Genomic DNA, 23,612 nt, shown 5'->3' with positions numbered 1-23,612 from the left:
ACTGGCTTACATAAGCAGAACCGGTGAAGAGCAGAGACAGGCACGACCTCTAGCTACAGGATGCTTGATCTTCTATGTCATACCTGCCAAAGAAGGATACTCTATGTCACTCAGCTCGTGCGTGCTTGACGACTGCAGGAAATGATCGTGATTCTATGCTACAGACGGTGAAGGACATGGACTGTCAAACCCCTACTGGGCACAAGGAGCTTCACTGTAGGTGTATTGTCTGCTTCAATCGACAGCGGAGTCTAACCCAACCAAGGCCTTCTACGAGAGTCACAATCTCTGCACTGCCGTGCCCCACGGTTGCCCGCGCTATTGCTGCATGATGCCTTCGAGGTTATCAAAACGTCCACCAACCTGGTGGCACGTGTCATTGATGCTTTGAAGTCCTAGAGGACTCCCGAACCTTGTCTCATGTGGCTCCCGTTCAAGCATTGGAACCTTGTCGTGTCCGATTATCGCCGCCAATTCATCCACGCCATCATGACCGCCGTGACCGCGAACGGCAGTGCAACGGCGAGAACATGGCTGAAGTCGACATGGTGATGAATGTGACAGTGATTCTCTTGGTCTTGTGCTGGCGCTTCGATGGTTCGTATCATGATGGGCCGGATGTCGATAGGCAATTCGTCAAAAGCGCGCAGAAGCTCAGGAGGCAGAGCTAGCTGATCACTCCTTTCAGGTTCTGTCTGTGGTGCCGGAACTGGGTGAGCATGACTGGTATACATTGGAGGCGGAGCAAGGTCTGGTGGGGTAGGGCTGATGGTGAGGTAGATTTGCTGCGGGATTCTCCGCCTAATGTCTTCGTCCGTGATGCGGAGGGCCTCTCGGAGAGTTATATCGCCGTGGCTGAGAACCTGATCCCCATGGCGAAGAATTTGACGACTTTGTGGCGGCCGGAGGAGATGCTCTTCTTGGATGAGTGTTCGAAGCGCGTCGATTGTGGTGTTGGCTCTGAGACGGAAGGCTACAAAATTGCTCGTATGGCCTATTGAGTTAGGTGTGCCGACATGGAGCTCGATCTCGTGGTTTTGGTCGTCCTCCGGTATGGACGGCGGCTGCTGGGCTTGGGGTGGTTGGGCTGCTGATTCCTCTGTGAGGGTTGTGCCAGGAGGTCGAAACGGTCCAAGAGCAGCAATTGGAGTAGTAGTAGTAGTGTATGGGATTGACTGATGGGACGAATCAGACTGTTCGTTTCCATGGTGTTGACCAAGGTCGGAATCTTGACCGACATGATCGCCGCCTGCATCGCCGTGGTCTGCCTCAGGAGCCATTCTTTGCGCCAATTCCCTGTTTTGCAGTGAGCGCATGCATCTTGAAGAGAGGTACCGAACCAGGTGGTGCAAGGATCTACCACCTCGAACTGTAAGGCGATAATCTGACTTACCTTGATTGTAGCTGAGGGTCTGACCCGTTCTCTGGGTCTGTGAGTGACATGCTGTGAAAGGCAAAAGGCAGGGAATGATGGGAAGTGGGCACGGTACTTATCTAGCAGCATGCCAGACGAAACAAACAGCACACAAACGATGATGACAATGCTCCTTAGACTTACCGCCAGCTTTCCGTCAGTCGCAACTGCATCGTACTTCAAAGGACAACAATGCAGAGCGGGAGGCATCCAGGAATGTCCTGTGTTGCTCGTACGATATCAACATGGTCGTCCTCCTTTGCTCGCTTTCGCATGACGGACGTTGTGGCCTAGTCTGGAGCACTTGATGGATTAGTACTGGACTTGCCTTTGTTCTGCCAGCAAACATGATAGCTCGTGCTAGGAATTTTCTCACCTCTCAATCTTTCGACGGTCCGCACATCTGCCATTCTAATATTTCTGCAGGCAATTGCAAAGCCCCAGCAGCACTTGAGGAGTCCGTAGCTCGTCACGAAATCATCGTCAAGGCAGCAGGTCGATATGTCTGAGACACCTGACCCTGGAGCACTCTCGCCTCTGACGACACTGCCCTCAGAAGACTACGGCACACTTCAGCCAAGACGACCAGCACCTCGACCACCAAGAAGACACCCTCGTCAACAGCCACCACCACCATACACCTCTCATACCCCAAGTCCAGACCAAGATCACATCAACCTCCACATCCTCTTCCGCAACTTATGCGTCTCGCATCTAGACCTCCAAGTAGACGCGACCATCACAATTCGAGATCTCCAATATCGCATCCAAGCAGTCCGTCCCATATCGTCCTCTCCAGACCAATTCCAACTATTTCACCGAGGTTACCCAATATACGACTCTAGTCTAACGTTACGACAAGCTCTCCACTTCGACCGTGGCCAAAGTCAGTCTGCCGTGAATTACCGAGTTGTAATGCATGTTCATGTCGTCAACATGAGGTCCGACAGTGCAGGAGATCGACGAACGGAGCCTACGCAGCATCATCACATCAGCTTTGGCAGTGCTTGCACATTCTGGTTGGGAGTGTTGTTCGGTTGGTCCTCAGTGTGGTTGGCTCGGAAGGTCTTTCGGAGCTCAGGATAGGTCAGCGAAAAGGTTCGATAGGCCGTCAGATTTGCGAGGCAGATCGTCAACGTGGCACGAATTTGGCCAGATACTGGAGATGTCAGTGAGCAAGACAGATAGTCAACTTCAGAGGAAAAGGTTATGTATTATCAAGCTACCTGACACAAAGCTTGTGCTGTGCATGCATCGCACTACGGGCAAGTGCTACTATTAGCGACCTAACGCCGTTGGGCACCGAGGCTTGAAGATTTGTGTTGTTAGCTTTTGCTTTCCCTCCTGTTCTTTTTTTCGTGTTTTGATGGGTATATTATTCTGCTAGCGCCGGTGCATAGGGGTGCTTGATGCTTCGTCGAGATAGGTAGACAGTCGAAGAGAGCTTGGCACAGGCGACAAATTCTTGAGCTATTATGACCATTTGCGCGAGTACTATGTAGACGAGGTCGATTTCCGGGGATGAGCACTTGTGAGGTCGGCAAGAGCAGCAAGATGTTTGGGTTGTCGGGAGTCGTGGATTAAAGACAAGTTGGGTATACATATGAGGTGTGAGCTGTAAGGTGTTATTCGTAATTGTGGTAGGCGTGGTAATGAGGATCGTGTTCGAATTATGTCGCAGGCAGAAATGGGTGAGCCATCATGTATGGGTATCGTAGATAATCGTGAAGGAACGTCGAAGAGCTGGGACACCGAGCCCCCGAAATCCGCTGTATAGCACACATATCGCAATATCAACGCTGACCGAGGGAGAGAAAGGTCAGCGAGAATAGCGCCAATCATGCAGAGTCCCACCGTAAGCGTCTCTTGCCAGACCGAGTATCGATTGGTGCAAAACTCCACTCGCATTTTTCGACAGAGACCATCCAAAGCACGATGGCTCGTCACAAAGTCGAAAAGAAAAGAGAATCCCCGTCCCAAGCATAAGCAGAATACTCCATGCGTATCAATACAACTCCCAGCTCATGCATGCCACATCTCGTCGTAGGCAAAAAAACAATCAAGAACACAAGCAGAATCCTTGACTAGCAAGGTTATGCTTGTGTTGGCTGAGGCATGCCATTTGACTGACCGCCCCGCCCGCGCCCTCTGCCACCGCCTCGTCCACGCCCTCGGTAGCCGCGAGCATTGTAGTTACCACGACTACTCTGGAACTGAGGCTGACCCTGAGGAAACCCGTTTGCAGAGGGTATTGACTGCGAGGTCGGTATTGGCCGGGGAATGTTTTCAGGGTTCTCGTAAACATATAGGCTCCGATCAATCTCTGATGGTATGGGTTGAATCTCGGTGCCTAGTTCCTGCTCGATCTTGTAGAGGTTGAAACGATCGTCCCAGTTGATCAGGTTGATTGCGAGACCCAGATGACCAAATCGACCAGATCGACCGATACGATGGAGGTACGTTTCAGCGTTTTTGGGAAAGTCAAAGTTGATGACCACGTTGACAGCTTGAATATCGATACCACGAGTGAGAAGGTCAGAGCAAACAAGGTTTCGACAAGCTCCTGCGCGGAAGTCGTGGAATACTTTGTTTCGGTTCTGCTGCAGCATCCTCGCATGGGAGTAATAGCAGGAGTAGCCAAGTTCAGTAATCTTCTTGGCGAGTAGTTCAACTCGGTTGGTGGAGTTGCAGAAGATGATGGACTGGTTGATCTGAAGTTTTGAGAAGAGGGTATTGAGGCAGTGGACTTTCTGTTTCTCTTCGACAAAGGCGTAATACTGTGTAATGCCTCGTAGGGTCAATTCGTCCATCAAGTTGATCTCGTAGGGATTGCGCATGTGCTTATCCTTGAAGGTCTTGACGATCATTGGGAAGGTTGCGCTGAACAGCATAACTTGACGATCCTTGGGGTGGAAGGAGAGCAGTTGCTCGATGACGACGGTGAACTCGGGAGAGAGAAGTTTGTCTGCTTCGTCCATGACAAACACTGAGCAATCTGATAGATCTGCCACACCCTTGCTGGCAAGGTCCAATATTCTGCCAGGTGTACCAACAATGATGTGTACTGTTTCTCCTAGTCGGATGATGTCGTCCTTTAGCCCCGTGCCTCCTGTCGTGACCATGACGTTGATCCCTAAGTGTTTCCCAAGAGTTTTGCAGACTTGTGACGTCTGCAGCGCCAGCTCCCGTGTCGGTACCAACAGAAGGGCTTGAGTCTTCGGTTTCTTGGGGTTGATTCTCTCAAGGGTTGGTATGACGAAAGCGGCAGTCTTGCCAGTGCCGTTCTTCGCTCTTGCTAGAATATCTCTCCCCGTTAATGCTACTGGTATCGCTTCCTCTTGGATAGGTGACGGTTTCTCAAACCCAGCCTCGAATATGCCCATCATCAGCTCACGGCTGAGATACATCTCTTCCCAATCTATGCCCTTTGTGTTTGTCACATCTTCAGTCTGTTGCCTGCCGTCTTTCGTGGGAGCTTTCAAGCTTTCTTTCCAGTTTGCGTCATCCTTGATCGAGGTCTGCCCCATCCGAGTCGCCAGTGCGTCGGTCATTTTGTGGTAGTCTGAGTTCGCGGAATTGTGTCTGGGTCGGCCAGTATAACAACGCTCGAGGCGACGCAGTGTCAGACCCAGAGAGCGTGGTCAAGCGGTTTATGACGACGTGTGATTTCGATTTGATCGTCCACTTGTACCTCGTCGTGTGAGTCAAAAGTGGAAGTTCGTGCGAGTCAAGGTAGTCGCCAGATATATGGGTCGCAATAAGGTGGTTGATGTCCAGGGACCGGCGCGGTAAGAGTTCGAATGTATGATTTTATTGTGACATGTAGTCTTGCCAAATTATGGTCAACAAAGCTGCCCTCCATTGCACTCAAGGCAAGAGCAGCCGCCAAGTATCAATCACGTGACATGGCGATTGGGGCAGTGTCCACTTCCCGATCTCTGAGTTTGTGACGCGCCTCGACACGTTCCTGCCTTCCGAGTCGCGTGCCTCGGAGCTGTTCACTCTCGACAAAATTAAGACATCTTGGAACAGGTGAGCACGTTCACATATCACTCGGGTCGGCAAACACGTCAAACGTTTCAGATGATATGTTCGAATTATTGTCCCATCTTTGGTTTACTACGTTTCATCACGGACGAACGCCCCAACCGCCGTCGTCGTTGTTCCTGGATTCCTGAAAGCAAGAATCTTCAGACTGTCGCTGCCTTTTTGTTCCCCTGCGCTCCTCCTTTGCTATGGGCCCGGTCCCAATGACTGCGCTCAATGTCTCAAGATCGACCGCCTGGCGCACACTGGCAGGAGCATTGCCTTGTACAAGTACTCTTCCTAATGTTCGAACAGCAGCAATACCTATTGTTGGGGTCGCCACAGCGTAAGTTCTGCCTCGCACATTGACAGAATTGCAGCTTGACGGGCCTCGATGGCTTGCCTGCTCCGACTGATACGCAGTACCTCGTCTGTCCCCTCTCGCTTGCAACCTCCATCAGATCTGTTGCCATGGTCTATGGCCTTGTGAATTCAGAGCCCTCGAAAAGTCAGTCCAGCAGTACTCCTGATGCCTCGTACCACTTACCAGCAGTCGCCCGTTATCCGTCAATGTCAACCGGTAGGGCAGTCAGATCTGCCGAGCTTGTTGGCAGCTGAAGCGTGTCACACGGCTTGATACACGATCTCTGACAGAGACAGCTGGTCAGCCCTAGACAAGTATCTCAATAGCCGAGAGTGCGTTCTACCTTGCTAACGAGAACCTCATCTTAGCGAATACATGTGCGCGGAACGGCTCAGATGCGGTTCTTGTTATACTTCAAGAACACACCAACGAATACCGTGGACTACAAGTCATTGCAGCCGCATAGCGAGCCTTCGTGCATTGTGCATTACCACCGTGCTCCTGTTGCGGTCTTGTCATGAAGAGCTCATGGTAGCGACTTGCAAGCGAGCCATGGGTGGTGCAGAGGGTTGCTTAAAGACGATTGACCCTGTCAAATGTTCTCGAAGCATAACTCGAAGGTTGGGTCAGCAATCTCGCTTGCACTGCGCCTGCTACCGCTTATGGATCGCTTCAGCATGCTCCCCAAAGCTCTCGTAATGAGAATGCGTACCGACACTCTACGTTTTCTATTATGGTCCTACTGGTTTGAGAGAAGTCGACGGATATATACGCCTTTCCACGACTGTGCAAAGCTAGACGTATCAATTCTAGGTTCGGGTGCAGCCTCGGATGGCCAGATACCGGACTCACTGCTCACGAGCCGAGTGTTGATCTGGGCCTATTAAAAATATCACAAGCACTGCTGAACGCTGTTGCGTTGACAATCAACACGTGTTGTCATCTGCTGGCCTGATTGAGATCGACGCCGCTAGAGTAGAGAGCAAACACGAAGTTCACAAAATTCTAGACACCTATTCGAGTTTGGCATGGACTTAAAAGAAGCGAGGGAGTACAACCGTATCGCGTATTTTCGGCGAACCTTTGCTCAGAGGTCGTTGGGATCTTCGCTTACTCGACCTCTCTCGAAGCCCATTCCAGCAACGTCATTACTGTATTTGAGATAGTACTATCACAGGTACGGGTCTTTGAATTCCACATCCTCTCTGTGATACTTTCGATAACCCAGGAATAGACTCTCGAATGCTCCCAATGGCGCTCGAATCCGCACCTCCGCCCTCAATATTAGCACGAGCAGATAGTGTTTTCCACATGTTCGAGGATCTACGAGACGATGCAACCAGAAGGGCTGCCATCTCCACGCATTAGTTGCCGCCTACTGTACAATGCATTCTTCTAGCGCCACTCGACCCTACAAGTTTTCGACGTTGTCCTTGGGTGCAGTAGATATGGCATGATCTACGAAAGCTAGAGGTCGAAACCCGTCATCACGGAGAGGGGGCGGTATCCCCTTGCATGGAATTGCCAATCGCTAGTCGTCGTTCGGGGCTTTTCTTCGGTGATCATGTCTGTGTCGCGGACTTGCACAACAGCGAGTCACTTCCCCGCGCCGCGGCGGAACCTGTCAACTCCCTCGACATCATCAATGTCTATATCACCAAGCCACGTCACGCTTGCACCCCTGTCAGACCGTTGAGTCAGAGCCGCACAAATTGAATGAGGAAGGTCATCTGCAGCGCGCTCGGCGGCTCACATCCGATTCGGGCACTTTTCAGGTGCGTAATGCAGGCCGCTCACCGGCCTCCCACCCAAACCGTGGTTGTGCGACGTGCGGCACGCCCCGAAAGTCCACCACACCATGCTTGCTCTCCTCTCAGTCCATGAGTGACCCATGCTGCCCGAGCCCCCAGCCTATCTGCTTCGCCTGAACCTCTTGCTGCAAGCTATTACGCCATGATCGAGAAGGAAAATCAAAATCACTTGCACTCGAGGTTGCAATTCCATAAGCGATGGCTGGTACATCAGCATATGTCGAGCTCACAGATCAGTGCAAGCGGCAACGTGCTAGCTTTCTGAGTGCTGTGGTGCCGTTGGCGCCCTGCAGCCACAAAGCGCCTTGCATGCGCACGCATGGTTTCAAGCCAACCAAAAGTAGAGGAACTGAGCTCGTCTTCGATGTCGCCATACCGATTTCTGTGGGCAGCAAAAGCAAGATCTGAAAAACGAAGGTCCGCTTCGATCCTGGCTGAGTGCACCATACATATGTCGACACATCTCGGTAGTGGGCTGTTGAGCTCGCACTTTAGCTCCTTCGCTGATGCAAGTGACAAGTACTATGCCGACTTGTGTGACACTGGCGTGACTGGCATGGGCCGGTGAAAGAAATGCTCCGGTTGGTGTGCCCCTTGGCCTCGGCTTATTGTGGACACGTCGGCTTGCTATTGGTGCATTTCTTAGTGTTTACAACACGACTTCCTCAAGGCACGACCATCATTTTACGAATTACTTTGCGAAACTGCAATCTAGTCATCATAATCATATGGGTCAGATTATACACGATCACAACTACGAGCGTCTCTTAGCACTGTCGCATGATGCAGAAATGTGTGGGCTAACAGCCTAAATCAAAACGCTTGCGCCGGATGCGACGACCCTGGAAGTCAAAGTGAACCATACCTTTGGGACCGGGTGGTTTGGTAAGACATGGTGCAAGGAATCCTGCTGAGCCGCAGTAGTTCCAATTCTGACTGTAAGCGACTCTTGAACAACAATGCTGCTGCTGAGAGGCACATCATCTTGCAAGCTTGTCTCGATCTCATATTGCAGGTATCTCAAACACGAAGTGAGAAGGCGTAACCTAAGGTCAGCTGTTACATGCAAGAATCATGTTGCCCCAAGCTCGTCTCAGAAGCACGACTCAAGCCAACCTGCTTCGCTGGACATTCACATCTCGACCATTGCTGCAGTCCACGAGCTCTACCATGCTCCCTAGCAACAGTCGCATTCCCAGCTTCCGAAGTCGGCAAGCTCAGTTTCTCGGTCTCAAGGTCATGCCACCACGCCGTGGATTACATTTCACAGCATGATGAGGCTCCACATTTCAGCTTTGACACCAATTGAAATTTTACCAAGGCTTACTCGTGCAGGACGAGCACGCACTGAGTAAATTTCCGTGCTTCTCTTCTTTTGCGCGAGCCGAACTCCTTTCTGACTGTCAGCCGTTCAAGCTCGTCTCCTGCTTATTCTATTCACTTCGCTGAATGAGTATCTCCAACAGGAAGAGTATGCCCACGGGAGCCACTTGAGCGCCAACAGCTCCTTTTCTAGAGGTGCATTCTTCCCAACAGCAAGTTCCTGGAACCCCTCGCAACTCGGACATTGCGACCTCCATGTGATGAACCTCTGGGGCTTCTTGATGGTCCTTATCTTCTCGTTCGGCGCTCTGGCTGACTCTCTACTTCGTTTTTTGCCTGATACGAAATCGGGGGCTTGATTGCAGCGTTTGAGCCATGGCTTGTAGGCATTGTCAACGACACGTGCGGATGCTGGGACAGATCAAAGCAGGACTTTGTACACAAAGAAGCTCAGAATGCAAGTGCTGCTGCTCCCTCCTTGCAGCTTATTCGCGACAACAGCAGTAGTCGGCCTGGTCTCTGCACCACTAGTATACTGAGACAATGGGGACAACGCGATATCTGCAATGTTTAGTCGACTGCATAAGTCCCTTCAAGAACGTGGGAGAATCATGCTGAAGCTTTACTGACCTCACCGAGCCACATGCTTATTATCACAATTGAGCGTCGATTGTGGTCTATGGTGTCTGAGGATAAGGTGCAATCCTGAAGCAACCACTTGATTTCTAACATCAACCACGACTACGAATTGATCGCTATGGACGAAGACGAACCTAACATGGCAGCCACACAGAAAGCTTCTGAGCCGATCAAACCCCAAGAACCAACCCTATCGCCAGAGGCAGTTCATCACGGATTGTCAATACCTCCAGCACATCTTGCGCAAGCAGACCAAGCGCGATCCACCATAGACGCGACCGAAGATCAGGACCCAAATGCCGGCACACAGGACCCAGAGCAATCTCTCGATTCTTCAGAAAGCACCTCAAGCACGTCCGACGCCGGCTCCGACTCCAACAGTGACCACGATGCATCACTGTCCTCAGAGACGAATCACATCCTCAACATCACAGTCATCTCATGCGACCCAGTCACAGGCCACTACTTCGGCGGCGACGCAGTCTCAATCCCACTCCCAGACAACACAACGGTCTCAGACCTCCAACAGCACATCCAACGACAACACCCATCCCACCTACCTCCGCACCGCCAACATCTTGAGCACCGCCATCTGTCCCTGTCCAATCCCAACGCCAGCCTACAGGAGGCTCTCCGGCTCCATCCTGAGCACCCGTACGTGCGTAACCACTACCGCTTGGTATACCTCTCCCAGCTCAACGAAGACGGTTCATTGTCACAGCCGAGATGAGGCAACCCAGATGCTGCTCGGGCTGTACAACCGAATAGAGCTCCGAGTTGCGACTTTGCATATTGGAACGAATTGCCTTGGCTGCTGAGGGTGTTGCGGCCGGGACTCAGGAGACGAGTTGCTCGGCCGGCACCACTGATTCATGTGCATGTCATTGATTACGATGTTGGTGATCTTCTGCGAATAGTATATACGGTGGGTGTATTTGTGATGGCATGGCGGCGAAGGGATTAGAACAAGTCTGCGCGAGAAAAGTTTTGCATGAACAGCTGCAACTTCGGACTCTTGGTACTGGTACCATGTGATCAGCATTGGAGCACATGCTGTCTGGCAAATGATTCTTCGAACACTCCACCTTCCCTCCCTATGTCTAGTACCATGAGTACTTTGTCGAACTCCTTCCGTGGCATATCGGTAAGCATTGGCCCACCCGGTGTCGTGTTACCGACTCCCACAATATCACGAAGTCTGCTCACCAGGTAAACCCCTCCACGGATCCGCGAGCATGCTCTTGCCCTTATCCGACTGCCAAAAGCTCCCATTCGGCGACTCAAATTTCTCAAACTCCGCTTCCTTGACATCGCATGAATATCCAGGGACTTGCGGCGTCACGTGATAACCGTCTGCCGTGATCCCTACCGGAGCCACAAACGCCTCGTGCAGGTGATCCGTGTACTCCAGGATACTCTCCTTCCCTGACACGCTGACAAAGTCAATGGTGCTAATGTGTGAGCACAATTCGACCATACCGGCGCCGCTGAAGAACGGGTTAGCATGGCGGTATTTGCTGGGATCAACGGTAAAGACTTACCCGCAATGAGGCACGATGGGAACGCCAAACTTGGCACTCAGCAGTAACACGCTCAAAATCTCGTCGATGCTGTTCAGGCGACACGCATCGAGCTGGACAACATCCAATGCCTCGGCTTGCAGCAACTGTTTGAACATGACACTGTTGTTGATGTGTTCACCCGTGGCCACGCCCATTCCGTGTGGCTTGAGAGCCGCTCTGTCGCTGGAACGCATTCTCTGCCGGTCTACTATATCTCGGAACGATGGCCTCCATTGCCACCTTTACCTGGTCCAATACGCAACATCGTCCATCCTGGCTTAATGCTCCACCCACAGCATCGTTTAGGGGAATCTTAGATTACAACACCATTTGGTCCCCACGGCCTCGGCAACCCAGACCCCATATACTCCACGTGGTCCAACCCCGGACAATGCATGCCAATGCCAGTATCGAGCTGGTTCCGACTTACCGGTAACTTGCAGCTAGCCAGTCAAAACGCATATTATACATCTTTGACGACCTCCCCTGCCTTTTCCTCTCGAACGCACTTCTGAAGTTGACTCTCAAAGTGTCTTCCACTTGCATTTTGAGGTCCGCAAGAACCTGCAGCTGCTTCAAGATGGCCGGTGACGCTGGCAATCAAAGCTTCCAGCACTTCAAGAGTATGTCGCCGTTGCACACAAACGTCCAGTAGAACGCTGACATCTCAACAGACAACACCAATCCAAAATGGTGGATGGACAAGTGCCTGCGCACGAACGTCCTCCATTGCGTCGGACTCTACTTTTGCGTCTTCTACCTTGGTTACGACGCATCCCTTCTCAACGGACTGCAGGCTATGCCGCAATGGAAGGCATACTTCAACAGCCCAAGCAGTAGCTTTCTCGGTCTGATATATGCAAGTTTGTTCTTACCAGCCATTGTCACACCTTATATCAGCTCAATGATCAACGATCGATGGGGCAGGAAAGCAGCACTGGGCGTGGGCTCCATCATCCTCATTATCGGGGCGTTTGTCAACGCTTTCGCAACCAATGTCGGGATGTTCATCGCTGGAAGAGTCCTGATCGGAGGAGCTGGACCTTTCGGCAAGACCACAGCCATTGCTCTGCTTCAGGAGATCGCACACCCTCGTCTAAGACCTATCTTGGCAACCGCGTTCTACGCGAACTACTATGTCGGCTCTGTAGCAGCTGCGGGCTTCTGCTTCGGGTCCCTACAATGAGGACCAACGAACTGGGCGTGGCGTGCACCATGCCTCTTCCAGATCCTGGCGCCGCTGGTTGTTCTGTTGTTCCTGACCATCATCCCTGAAAGTCCAAGATGGCTGATTCATCATGAGCGCCATGAGGAAGCCCTCAGCATACTCGCCAAGTATCACGCCAATGGTGACCATGATGATGAGTTGATCAAGCACGAATACCAAGAGATCTGTGTCGCCATCAGGCTCGAAGAGGAGAACAACAAGACAAGATATGTCGACTTTCTCAAGACACCAGCTAATCGACGAAGACTCCTTGTGCTGCTCACTATGGCCACTGGAACTAATTGGATTGGTAACGGCATCATCTCCTACTACCTGGCTCCTGTTCTCAAACTTGTTGGCATCACGGATCCGAATAAAGTCTCTGGCATTAATATTGGTCTAGCAGCTTGGAACCTGGTCTTGGCCTATGTTGGTTCGCTCAATGCCGAGCGCGCTGGACGTCGAGTGCTGTGGCTGGTCTCCACCATTGGAATGCTGGTTTCCTACGTTGTGTTGACCGGAATCAACGGTAGCTTTGCACAGTCGGGAAATCGTCATGTCGGCATCGCATCAGTCCCTATGTTGTTCATCTACTACGGCTTCTACGATATTGGCTGGACACCACTTCCATTCTCATACGGAGCTGAGATCCTACCCTACCACATGCGCCTGAAGGGCCTCAGCATTATGCTTTCCACCCAGAGTCTGGCTCAAGCATTTGTACGTACCATTACCTCCAGATCCGGATATCTCCCGCCTTTCGAGAATCACGCTAACAAGCCTCATCTCCACAATCAATGGGTCAACCCGCTTGCCCTCGCCACAATTGCCTGGAAATAGTAAGTCACACTCTCACCTCCACACACCTGAAAGACTTGTCCGCCCTCCACGTCGTACATCCTATACGATTCAACAGCACATACAAGCAGCACTAACATAGCGATCTCCAGCTACATCGTCTACGTCGTCCTCGTCTGGTTCTTCTTCCCCGAAACAAAGCACTGCACCATCGAGGAAGTCTCCATAATCTTCGATATGGCACGGCTAGCCACAGCAAAGAACGTCGTTGGTGGGTTGCGCGAGGATCGGGTTGCAGGCGGGAAGGTTGGCGAGGTTGATGATGAGTTGGCAAGTAGCCGTGATGGACAAGTGCCTGACGCAAAGGGTGGGGTCAGTTTGAGCCATGAAGAAGACGTCAAACGTGCCTAAAGCAGTTCGAAGCTTCATGACACACCATCAGAAATCAAATGGAATGTCGGGACAGTGCCGATGAGAGGCAATAATTGGGCATTGCATAGGAACAGTACTGACCCTTCGTAAGTCTGCAAACTTGTGGCTTCCACCAAAGCTATCTCTAGCCTGGCAAGAATTTCCTTCCGCTTTCGAACCTCAACCCCATTGCTGTTACCTTGGCCTGTTGACAAATGTTTGAGGCACTACATTGTACTTCTCGTTGATTGGTGTGGGAGCGTATTTGCCTGTGTAAAGCAGTTGTCTGGTAGGATGGATTCCCAGGTGAGCTGCTCAATCGACTGAGGTGAGTGTCTAGCGTCTTTCTGTACATCATGAATACAAGATACCCAACTGACACTTCGTCCAGAAGCAATAGACAAAGCTACTGTCATTGAGACGCCAATGGACGTAGACACACAGTCCTAATGACCTGAACGAACAACGCGATCTCGTATGGCACGTGGAGGCGTGTCCATGCCGTTCCTGATAGCGCCAGCGATGTGCCGGAACAAGCTGGCCAGCACGTTGCAAGTCTACCAGCTATCTTTGTGCTTGTGTGAGTGCTCGCTTAAACCCCTCAATCTCAGCATGGCGCTTGGAACGATCCTTCAATTACCTAACACCCCAATGGCTGACACGAACATGGCGATCAGGATCATTACCGAGCAGAGTCCTGTTCTGAGACTAAATCTACAACTCCCACGCGGCATGAGTATCCAACGACTGCGCCAGGAGATCCAGTGCAGACATCCAGACAAGCCTGCAGTGGAACGTCAAGCTCTTTCGCTGTGAGGGAAGCCACTACTCAACGATGACACTACCATCGGCGAACTTCTGCACGAAGAAGTTGTTGCCAATTACCTGGTGCTCCATCTGCGGATCAAACCAGACGTAGAAGGAGAGCCTGAGGTCTCTAGCGAACTTGATCTACCAGACCTACAGTTCCGCATTCAATCCAGTCAGAGTGCCGACTTCTGCTTCGTTCTTCCTCGCGAGGACACAATTCGAGAGATGATGAAGAGTGGCACGAGCTCCATCCTGCGCCGAGCGAACAGCGTTTGACCTACCAGAACATCGTATTGGACAAGCCCGATGCAAGTCTGCAGGAGATATTCAAGCCACCGCCTCACGATCAGTATGATGATTATATCGTGAGACTGGCTATCCAGGAGACTGACAACGCTTCTGTCGACGAAGCTCCTAGTATGCAGGAAGAGCTCACTGCTGAAGGATCTCTGATCGATAGTACATATGCCTCTGCTGTGAATGCCTTTGGAGAAGTGGACTTCAGGGGGACACCATCAGCTGACGAAATACGAGACAACGACGAGACTGGTATAGCCCAGGCAAGACCTGCCGTCGAAGAAGTGACACTCCATCAAGAATTGCTGCAGAGTCTCCAGAGCCTGAACCGACACAGTCAGTACTCGGCCCACCAGCGGTCACCACTGACATCGGGCCCGCACAGAATCGAATCACTGTGACCATCATAACTGGAGACGCAACGCTTCCGTTGGCTCTCGATATTGACACAACGACTCAGCAGCTGCAAAACCGTATCCATGAACTTCACAGCGAGCATCCCCCTCCTAATCGCCAGAGATTGCGCCACGGACCAAGCCCCCTGATCAACCCTCACCGAACTCTTCGCCAGATCTTGCGACCTGACTCGAATACTCCAGGATCTGACCCTATTATTCATCTGACAATTGTCCCGGAAAGCAGTAGTGGTTCCGCTACAACCTCATCGGCATCAACAACACTAGACGAGGATACCGCCTTGCACTTTGTGGTTTCATCACTCAATCATCCCGATCTCAATCTCTTCACCACGCCGAACGCCACCGTGCTGGATCTCCAGGTTCAGATCCATTTGCGACATGAAACGGAGCCAGACCCAACACAGCAGCATTTGACATATCAAAGCCAGTCGCTCAATGACCCTGCAAACCTCCTCAGCCAGGTCTTGAATACTCAACATGTAGATACCAATGGTCGTCATGTCGTAGAACTTGTCATCAGAACTGACGCTCCACCGCCGTACAATGGCGACGGAACACCACATGATGGTCTTGACCAACTCGACGACGTTGCTGCTGAATCAGATGAGCAAGTCGAGGAGCAGAATCCACAAGAAGACCCGCTAGTCAACGAGAACCAAGACAACCAAGACGTTGTGATGGCCGTGCCCCGACAGGGACGTGTCGTTCAACACCACTACCACCATCATTATCACACCATTACATCACTTCGACTCTTCTGCATGAACTTTCTTGGCACGATCGCTGCTGTCCTGATCCTGTCATTCATCGTCACGATAACATCTACCTGGCTTGAGCATAAAATCTATGCAGCGATTGGCCGTAGCAGTCTCAGTGCGGAAAGAGACAGAGTTGTACAGTCAGCACATCTTCGCAGGGCTGCGATCTGGTATCTCATACGGCTGATGGTGTCTTTCTCCGGCTCGGTGCTTGTCTGGGAACTGATTGCAAGGTGGTTTGCATAAAGTGAGCGAGCCGCGGTTGCGTTGAGTAGCAGGGGTGATAGTTGATTGATTGGACGCAAGGTGATCTCATTGGCATGAGTACAGCTGCGGAGAGTGGATAAGATTGCATGTTGCGAACGTCTCCTGGATAACTGACACGAATGAGCACAGAATGTGTATGGAGCCCGATCAAGGATGCGATGAAGGTAACAGTGCGGATGTGTAGGTAGACTTGTGCCAGTGGAGATAATGCAGACAAGACCCCACAGGAGACCAACGTCTAATGTTCGTACCTTAGCCGTCCTCCATAGATAGAAGACAGGACAAACTTCGGGTTTTCAGAACCCTCGGATTCGCATCGTCAAATAGCAGGACCGGTCCTTCTCTCCAGAATTTTTCGGGTGTAGCGCTTTTGCCTTCAATTTTGTCATATTCGCGCAAGCGATGGTTGAATTCCTTGTAGACAGATATAAACCACGACAAATCTGCTCCTTCGTCCATTTGGTGTGTCAGCCGAGTGAGCAAGCGAGCTGCAGCTTCGAGATGCAAGCGGCTATCGTAGGTGTCCAGAATGCTTCGTCCACCAGCGTATCTGCTAGCAATGGCTGTGCTAAAAGCAAGCTCATAGACCAAGAGATATATCCACGACAAGGTATGAAGGGTTAGACTTTCGGACTCGGACAACCACTCTCGTGTCAGCTCCAGCAGCTGGCCATATCTCCAAATCCACATTTTCAGTGCAGTGTCTGTCCCCAGCTGTCGATGGGGCGCACCCGGATCTCTCGTACAAATGGCTCGGAGGCGATGGACTCGGCTGCTCACAGACCAGTCTCGTAGCCCCTCAGTGCATGTAGTACACTTCCATATGCGCTCTCGGGCTACTTCGCTGTTCTCGATGCCCACGGCGTGCTTTTCGTTTTGTTGGACAGTCGGCAAAGTGTAAACCACGAGAGGAGCTATTTCCTCTCGCTTCGCGCTGAGGCTCATGCCAGTGGCCTCCAGCGTTGTAGGACGTGCAATGCCGGTTATTGCAACCGGCGGAGCCATATCATATGCAGCCATAGTGGTGTCCATTGAACCGTGGAAGATTCGCGTCGACCTTGGCCTGGTCAACCCCCAGGCATGCAGTTTCACCCAAAGTTGTCTGGACCTGAGCATGGTCAGCAGATGTAGTCCTGCTGGGTGGTTGCTTTATTTACGTCGCATCCAAATTGTGGTTCTCTCTCAGTACTGTCAAAATGTGATTTTGGTGGACCCCAAATTTCACGAGCCATTCAATCTCCTCTCGTACTGTCTCCCAGATCGAGTCCGCTATGACAGGAGCCTTGTTGCGCTTGAAGCCTTTCGCTGGGTCAACATGTTTAAATAGGAGTTCGCCCATGGTAGCTACGATGCGGGCTAGTCAAATGCCTGTTGAAGCAGAAACGCACAGATGACTGGGCCAGATACGCCTTTCTTATACACATTCGAGGGAGACTTCGACATTGACATGACCCTCGTTCTCACGTCAAGACCATCCAATGAGACACGAGATGCTCTTGGCGTTGACAATGCCTCTTTCTGGTAAAGTGAACTTGCTTCGCTTGGGTACCAGAGCATGATTGGCGAGCTGAGCGAAGGTAAGCGTCCGGCGAATCGGGTGTTCGATTGATCAGAACCAAACCTGCGCTGGTGTGCGTAGGGCTTGATGCGCGAGAGGTGGTGCCTCGGGTGCATGGAGCATCGCCACTGCCATGACAGTGATGTTAAACTCGATCAAACATCAATGAAGCAATAGAATCAAGAAGGAAAGGCAAGAGGTCGATCGAGAACCAGGAAGGGGTTCTCGTTTCAGCTACGGAAGGTTGAGCGCAGAGAGCTTCCGGTCATCCTAATAATTTAGGCTCGATCTTTTTGGTTTCGGGTATGGTGTACCTAATCATGCCTGGAGAAAAGTGTTGTTTAGCCGAAGTTCTAGCGGGGTGGTCACTATTAGCAACAGTACTCACCTGATCCATCTTTCATCCTCTTCCATCTCCGATGCCGCCGCTATCGTAGCATACGTTTTCCAAAATGATGGCTAGAGCGACCTATGCCTGTGCGAGGTGTGCCAAGCAAAAGCGAAAGGTTAGCGTGCTTTCTAGACGTTGACCGATAGATGCTGATATGTACCAGTGTGATGGCGGCTCCCCAGCGTGTTCTCGCTGCATTCAAGCTGGAGTGCTATGTACTGGCCTTAATCGGACCACAAAGATCGTTCAGCCGCGCAGGTAGGCGTCACCCCGTTCTACATACAGATCACGCTCTGTTCACGCTGTGGAAGTTTTGTCAAGTTTCTCGAGCAAACAATCGCCTCACTCGAGGTCGAGAACAATGCTCGCCAAGCTCGAGTAACTGACCAGGCCTCGTCTGGTCCAAATCACCTGGAACTAACCCTGACTGATGTCCTTGGTGCCGTTTCCACGACGGCGGCTACCTCAATGATCGGACCCTTCCAGAGGACAATCGAAAGCTTTAGGCATTCCTGCCTTCTGGCTCTAGCTGCTACCCCCTCAGCGCTCCCCAAAGCCACTCGGAAATCAAGTCCATCGGCAATTGTTCGAAATGAGCGTCAGGTTGCTTCTCAAGCCAACAGCGTCACATTGCAATCTATCCCAACGCACGTTGCTGACATGCTCGTTAAGATATACATCGAGAAGATACTGCCACAATATCCATTCTTCTCCGAGAAAGAGTTGAACCTTCATCGCATGACTGTGTACCATACCGCGCAACCGGCGTCGTATCGACCGCCGTCCAGCCTTTCACGAAGCGAATTCATTATCGCCATGGTGATGGCTGTCAGCGTCATGACTTCCAAGGCTTCCGATACCCAAAAACCAGCATCTCTTAGCGAGAGTCTCCATCAATTCGCCCTGTCACGCTACGATTCACTAGCTGAAACATCAATCACAAACTTACAATGCGTGATGCTGCTCTGCCAGTTTGCTAACTTCTGCCCCATGCTTGCTAATGTATGGCAACTGAAAGGCACGGCAGTCAGAATGGCCACCAGCCTAGGCCTCCATCGAGATGTTCAGCTTGGTAACACACTAGAGGAAAATACCGTCAGCCAACGAAGGCAAATTTTCTGGGTTGTGAGTAGAGTGCCACCGCTGAAAACGCGAGACTGATCACGTCAGTTGTATTCGATGGATCGGTCTATTTCCATCACCGCTCTTCGCCATTATAGCATTGCCGACGAATTCATCGACACTAAGTTCCCATGGCCGGTACAGGATAGATCCATTGGTCGACCGGCGTCAACGTTGATCTCTCAGCGCGCTCAATTTCTTAACCATGTGACATTCCGCCAGATACAGTCCGAAATATACGCGGTGAACTTCCTTCTAAAGGAGCCTGCCCAAAGCTACAGAGAATGGATGGAGCTTATGGATGCAAAGCTCGTGCAGTGGCGAGAAGATACACGACCTTTTGCGTCTGCTGGCTTCGACTGGTTCCACCTTGCGCTATACACAGCTCAGCTCTACCTGCATGTGGACTGCCCTCGCAATCCACGACCAGGTTTCAAGTCTGTTCTGATTGGCTTCGAGATTGCGAATGGGGTTGCTGAAGGTTATTTGAAGATGATAGAGGGAGGCTTGCTGAAGTTCGATTGGCACTGTGCCCATCAGGCAGTCACTGCATCGACCTTGTTGCTACGGATCCTTAGGACGGACTATCAGACATTACTGCATCATCACGAGAACTCGGAGCTCGTCGGCGTCCTCGAAAAGTTTACTGAACTCTTTGTAAGATCCAAATTCTTCCTTTGTACAAACACTGACTGCGCTTTTAGCAAAAGCTTAGTAAGCGATGGCCGCAGGCGTACGCATGCCTTGAGCTGTTCGAGAGCCTTAAAAAAGATCTCTTCCAATCTTTTCGTATGTCGGCCGACTTTTTGAGCCTAGCAGAGGCGTCTCGAACCCAGCAACAGTCGGATTCTCCTGTTCACGCATCCGCTGATAACGTGAATATCGATCCTACGCTTCCCCAACTCGATCCCAGCCACGAGGATCGAGAATTATGGGAGCAGATGGTGAATGCGATGGATCATTACACAGAAATGGACTGGAATCTCATGGCAACCGACACGGGCTTTCACTGGGCATTCTGATGTCGCTATCTTCAAGCAATTCCTCACTAGCTACCATGGCATGTGGAGAACATCACCTTCGCGTCCACTCCCTGGCTGGCCCCAGACGACTTCGGCCTGTGGCAGGTCATTACAAGCCCCAAGCTTCATCACGATGCAAAAGAGCGTGCTGCTGCGACTGGCGATAGGTCTTGAAGGATCCTCCTGACAGCAGATGGCCTGTGGGGCATTATAAGTGTCTGAAAAGACTCTCCGCCTCAGGATATCTCCATCGACGTATTTTTCCGTTGTCGCCACCTGCTTCATCAGCTTACGAATCCTGTCGAGTCGAATTGGTGATCCAGATAACCAAGGAGGTTCATGAACGTCTCTATTCTCAATCAAGTGATTGGTGTGACAGACTATCCCGTCCTCATCAGGAAGGATGTGAGTGTCGCCTTTAGGCGTCAGTTCCAGACTGACTGGACCCTCTGTGTCAGCCAGGAGGATGTGCTGCGCAGATGCGATGCCTCCAAGCGACTTGATGCGGTCAATGGCCTCTTTCTTCGACGTACTCTCCAAGCATACTCGAAGTGCTATGTGGACGGGGATCTTGCTGCTGTCCACGGGCTTCGCTCTGATTGCATTCATACATGTGGCCACAGACGCAGAATTGAAGCCAATCTTGCCCACGATGCCAGCCTATGAGATGCATGTCAGGAGAAAGTCACTATATGAGCAATGTTTTTTGCTTACCTCAGTGACCATCCAGATCTTTGGCTTATTTGGCTGGTCAATGGACATCATCACACAATTGTTCTTGACTCTGGCAGTCCAGTCCCAGTTCTGGGCCAGGAGAACACCCAGATCTTTCCGGTCCCAGCCGGTACTCGAACAACCGTCGGAGAACATACCCAGGGCGATTTCGGATCGAGAGTTCAAAGCAACAACATCTAAGATGTCCAAGTTGGCGCCCTCAGCGATGCCCTCCATTTCGGTGTAGATCTCAGGAGTGAGTCTCTGAATCGTTTTGGCATAATCTTGGGAGACTTTCCGGACAGCATCCCAGTCCATCTTTGTGTTCGTTTGGAACATGGCATCGTATACTACGATTTGGCTCCGAATCTTCGCGGCGAGTTGTCGTCCATGCTGCACACCTATCTGTTCCAGTAAGTTTCCGGGACGGCCTCCAGCGAGATTGCGTCGTCTTACCTCATGGGGGCTTCCAGAGAGGTCGATCCTCTCTGGCGGAGTTGCAACAGGCCCAAGACTTCCCATTTCTGCTTCTCGGGGGTGATTCTTTGGTCACGTCAGGTCAAATGTGGTTTTCCAGCTTGTCGTGGCAGCTCCAGTAGATCAGAATGGCTGGATTTTACCGTGGAAGCCGGTGAACGAAAGCAGTCACGCTGGTCTATACAGGGTGCCGTGGTGGGGAATCAATAGCCATTCATGGATGGGACACTTCTCCGCACCGGCAGCGGAGAATTCCCGAGGTCGATCGTATCTATGCAGGGTATTTGCTTATCTCGAACGCCACCAGACCACCCGCTTCCCTTCGCTCAATTCCGCACATGGTATCTCGCGTCTCGCACCGGACCATGGCTCAACAGAATATGCTCTATGCACGTGGCGATTATCATGTGCATCGTCCATGTTGATCTGGCTGAAGGCATTGACTGAGTTCCTTCAACCAGTTATACGTTCATGCTAAAAGAGCCACAGAAGGACGATTAGTAGAATGGCCCCGAAACGAGTGCTCGTCGGTTATGGCATTGACGTCGACGCCGTCTCGAACCACATCAACACAACCGTTGGCGGCAAGCCAAACCTGACTAACATCAGCCGCGGCGTGTTCGGAGCGACTCGCGGTGTCGAGCGTCTCCTCGCGCTCTTTTCAAAGAAGAACATCAAATGTTCGTGGTATGTGCCCGGGCACACGCTCGAAACATTCCCCAAGGACATGGCCAAGATCAGAGACGCCGGGCATGAGATCGGATTACATGGCTACACGCATGAGTTCCCGTCAGACCTGACACACGACCAACTGGAAGCCACGCTGGTAAAAACCATCGACATCCTGACTGAATTCTGCGGCACGAAACCCAAAGGCTTCACCGCACCCGCTTGGAAGAACTCGCCCGATCAGATTGCTCTTCTGGAAAAACACGGCATCCTCTACGACCACAGCTTTATGCACGATGACTTCCAACCCTACTACGCCCCTCACGCCGACGACGTCGTGGTCCTGACCGACTACAAAAACGACCCGTCCACCTGGATGGTGCCGATGCAGCACTCAAAAATCTCGACCTCAGTCGTAGAGATTCCCGCCAATTGGACACTGGACGACTGGCCGCCCTTCCAATGGGATGGCGGGCGCCCCAACGCACATGGATACGTCGATCCGTACTCGGTCGAGAGACAGTGGAAGGACATGTTTAGCTGGTGCTACGAGAATTATGACACCTTTGTTTTCCCCATGAGTATCCATCCACAGGTCAGTGGCCGGCCGCATATTTTGATGATGCATGAAAGGCTCATTGACTGGATTAATGGACATGAGGGTGTTGAGTGGTGTACGTTTGCGGATATGGCGGAGGAGTTTAGGGAGGGGAGACTGGAAAGGGTCGAGGTGGCGAGCTGAGCGGGTGGAGCAGAGTAGGATGCTTCAACGAGAGAGGCAGCTCATCAATAACACAGAGGTACTACTGTCTGAATCATCAGCCGATGTCCCGCTCTTCGATGAATGAACCCTATTCCGCTGTTGACAGACCGTAAGCAATGTTGTCGGCGTTGACATTGACGGACGCAGTCCCATGTCGGCCCAGAGCCCGGATTTAAGAAGCTGTTAGTTTAGTTCTAGCCCTACAGGCTGCCGGGCACCGAAGAGAGGCATCTATGCAGTAATGGCTTAAAACCAAGACGCCAGCCTCCCCTTTGCAAGTACAGCACTCAGAACCGGGCACAGGTTTCTCTTTCTCGACAATATCATGATTGGGTAGGTAGCTCTAGGTCTGTGCGTGCATGCGTGCGTGTGTCAGCTCGTTCTCACTACCTGTGCCTTCGAACAATCGGGGATCTCCGCGACGCAACGCAACGCTAGCGGAATTGCGCGAAAGAAAAGAGGACTTCTACGCCCCCTGTCTCGCGAAAACTGACGAGTCAACCAGGCCCTATCAAGTGTAAGTACAGCTATCAGCAATACGGATTATGTTCGAAATAGCCATGCATGTCCCATGACAATGAAAGTAAGATTGCAGATATTCACAAATCGCCGCATTTCTCGGCGTAGTAGGAGCATGAATTCCCAACAGAGATAGGGAAGGCTTCGCAGGGCAAGTGTGGGCAAGCGTCAATTCCTTTTTGAGCCTAGAGCTTGTGGATTACGACCTCCTAGCAGAACCCGACTCTACACTTTGTAGGTGGTTCAAACTCCTGTCTCATCTCCCTTGTTC

At 51.6% G+C, this 23,612-nt stretch overlaps 9 protein-coding genes across 9 annotated transcripts; 4 read left to right on the top strand and 5 right to left on the bottom strand.

The window, feature by feature from the left end:
- Positions 1-461: 461 nt before the first annotated feature.
- On the bottom strand, positions 462-1,443 carry PMZ80_005066 (uncharacterized protein; the record flags this gene model as incomplete). The annotated part of the gene is made up of 2 exons (XM_064873487.1): positions 462-1,296; positions 1,394-1,443. 2 exons carry the CDS (start codon positions 1,441-1,443, stop codon positions 462-464), a joined length of 885 nt encoding a protein of 294 aa, XP_064730591.1.
- Positions 1,444-3,507: 2,064 nt separating this feature from the next.
- Positions 3,508-4,965, bottom strand: DHH1 (DExD/H-box ATP-dependent RNA helicase dhh1; the record flags this gene model as incomplete). The annotated part of the gene is made up of 1 exon (XM_064873486.1): positions 3,508-4,965. The coding sequence occupies one exon, from the start codon at positions 4,963-4,965 to the stop codon at positions 3,508-3,510; it is 1,458 nt and encodes a 485-aa protein (XP_064730590.1).
- Positions 4,966-9,695: 4,730 nt separating this feature from the next.
- On the top strand, positions 9,696-10,307 carry PMZ80_005064 (uncharacterized protein; the record flags this gene model as incomplete). The annotated part of the gene is made up of 1 exon (XM_064873485.1): positions 9,696-10,307. One exon carries the CDS (start codon positions 9,696-9,698, stop codon positions 10,305-10,307), a length of 612 nt encoding a protein of 203 aa, XP_064730589.1.
- Positions 10,308-10,766: 459 nt separating this feature from the next.
- PMZ80_005063 (uncharacterized protein) lies at positions 10,767-11,294 on the bottom strand (the record flags this gene model as incomplete). The annotated part of the gene is made up of 2 exons (XM_064873484.1): positions 10,767-11,064; positions 11,119-11,294. The coding sequence occupies 2 exons, from the start codon at positions 11,292-11,294 to the stop codon at positions 10,767-10,769; spliced, it is 474 nt and encodes a 157-aa protein (XP_064730588.1).
- Positions 11,295-11,719: 425 nt separating this feature from the next.
- PMZ80_005062 (uncharacterized protein) lies at positions 11,720-16,085 on the top strand (the record flags this gene model as incomplete). The annotated part of the gene is made up of 6 exons (XM_064873483.1): positions 11,720-11,762; positions 11,814-12,286; positions 12,368-13,070; positions 13,287-13,516; positions 14,650-14,946; positions 15,000-16,085. The coding sequence occupies 6 exons, from the start codon at positions 11,720-11,722 to the stop codon at positions 16,083-16,085; spliced, it is 2,832 nt and encodes a 943-aa protein (XP_064730587.1).
- Positions 16,086-16,358: 273 nt separating this feature from the next.
- PMZ80_005061 (uncharacterized protein) lies at positions 16,359-17,445 on the bottom strand (the record flags this gene model as incomplete). Its single annotated transcript, XM_064873482.1, has 2 exons — positions 16,359-17,214; positions 17,264-17,445. The coding sequence occupies 2 exons, from the start codon at positions 17,443-17,445 to the stop codon at positions 16,359-16,361; spliced, it is 1,038 nt and encodes a 345-aa protein (XP_064730586.1).
- Positions 17,446-19,234: 1,789 nt separating this feature from the next.
- On the top strand, positions 19,235-20,199 carry PMZ80_005060 (uncharacterized protein; the record flags this gene model as incomplete). The annotated part of the gene is made up of 2 exons (XM_064873481.1): positions 19,235-19,834; positions 19,882-20,199. 2 exons carry the CDS (start codon positions 19,235-19,237, stop codon positions 20,197-20,199), a joined length of 918 nt encoding a protein of 305 aa, XP_064730585.1.
- A 30-nt stretch (positions 20,200-20,229) lies between these two features.
- Positions 20,230-21,435, bottom strand: PMZ80_005059 (uncharacterized protein; the record flags this gene model as incomplete). Its single annotated transcript, XM_064873480.1, has 3 exons — positions 20,230-20,859; positions 20,914-21,318; positions 21,370-21,435. The coding sequence occupies 3 exons, from the start codon at positions 21,433-21,435 to the stop codon at positions 20,230-20,232; spliced, it is 1,101 nt and encodes a 366-aa protein (XP_064730584.1).
- A 460-nt stretch (positions 21,436-21,895) lies between these two features.
- On the top strand, positions 21,896-22,801 carry PMZ80_005058 (uncharacterized protein; the record flags this gene model as incomplete). Its single annotated transcript, XM_064873479.1, has 1 exon — positions 21,896-22,801. The coding sequence occupies one exon, from the start codon at positions 21,896-21,898 to the stop codon at positions 22,799-22,801; it is 906 nt and encodes a 301-aa protein (XP_064730583.1).
- Between the last annotated feature and the right edge of the window lie 811 nt (positions 22,802-23,612).

This window comes from Knufia obscura, assembly GCF_036327395.1.
Source record: "Knufia obscura strain CCFEE 5817 isolate CBS 148926 chromosome Unknown scaffold_5, whole genome shotgun sequence".
Classification (NCBI taxonomy): Eukaryota; Fungi; Ascomycota; class Eurotiomycetes; order Chaetothyriales; family Trichomeriaceae; genus Knufia; species Knufia obscura.
The sequence above is the reverse complement of the archived record's forward strand: the minus strand, read 5'-3'. Positions and strand labels throughout refer to the sequence as shown.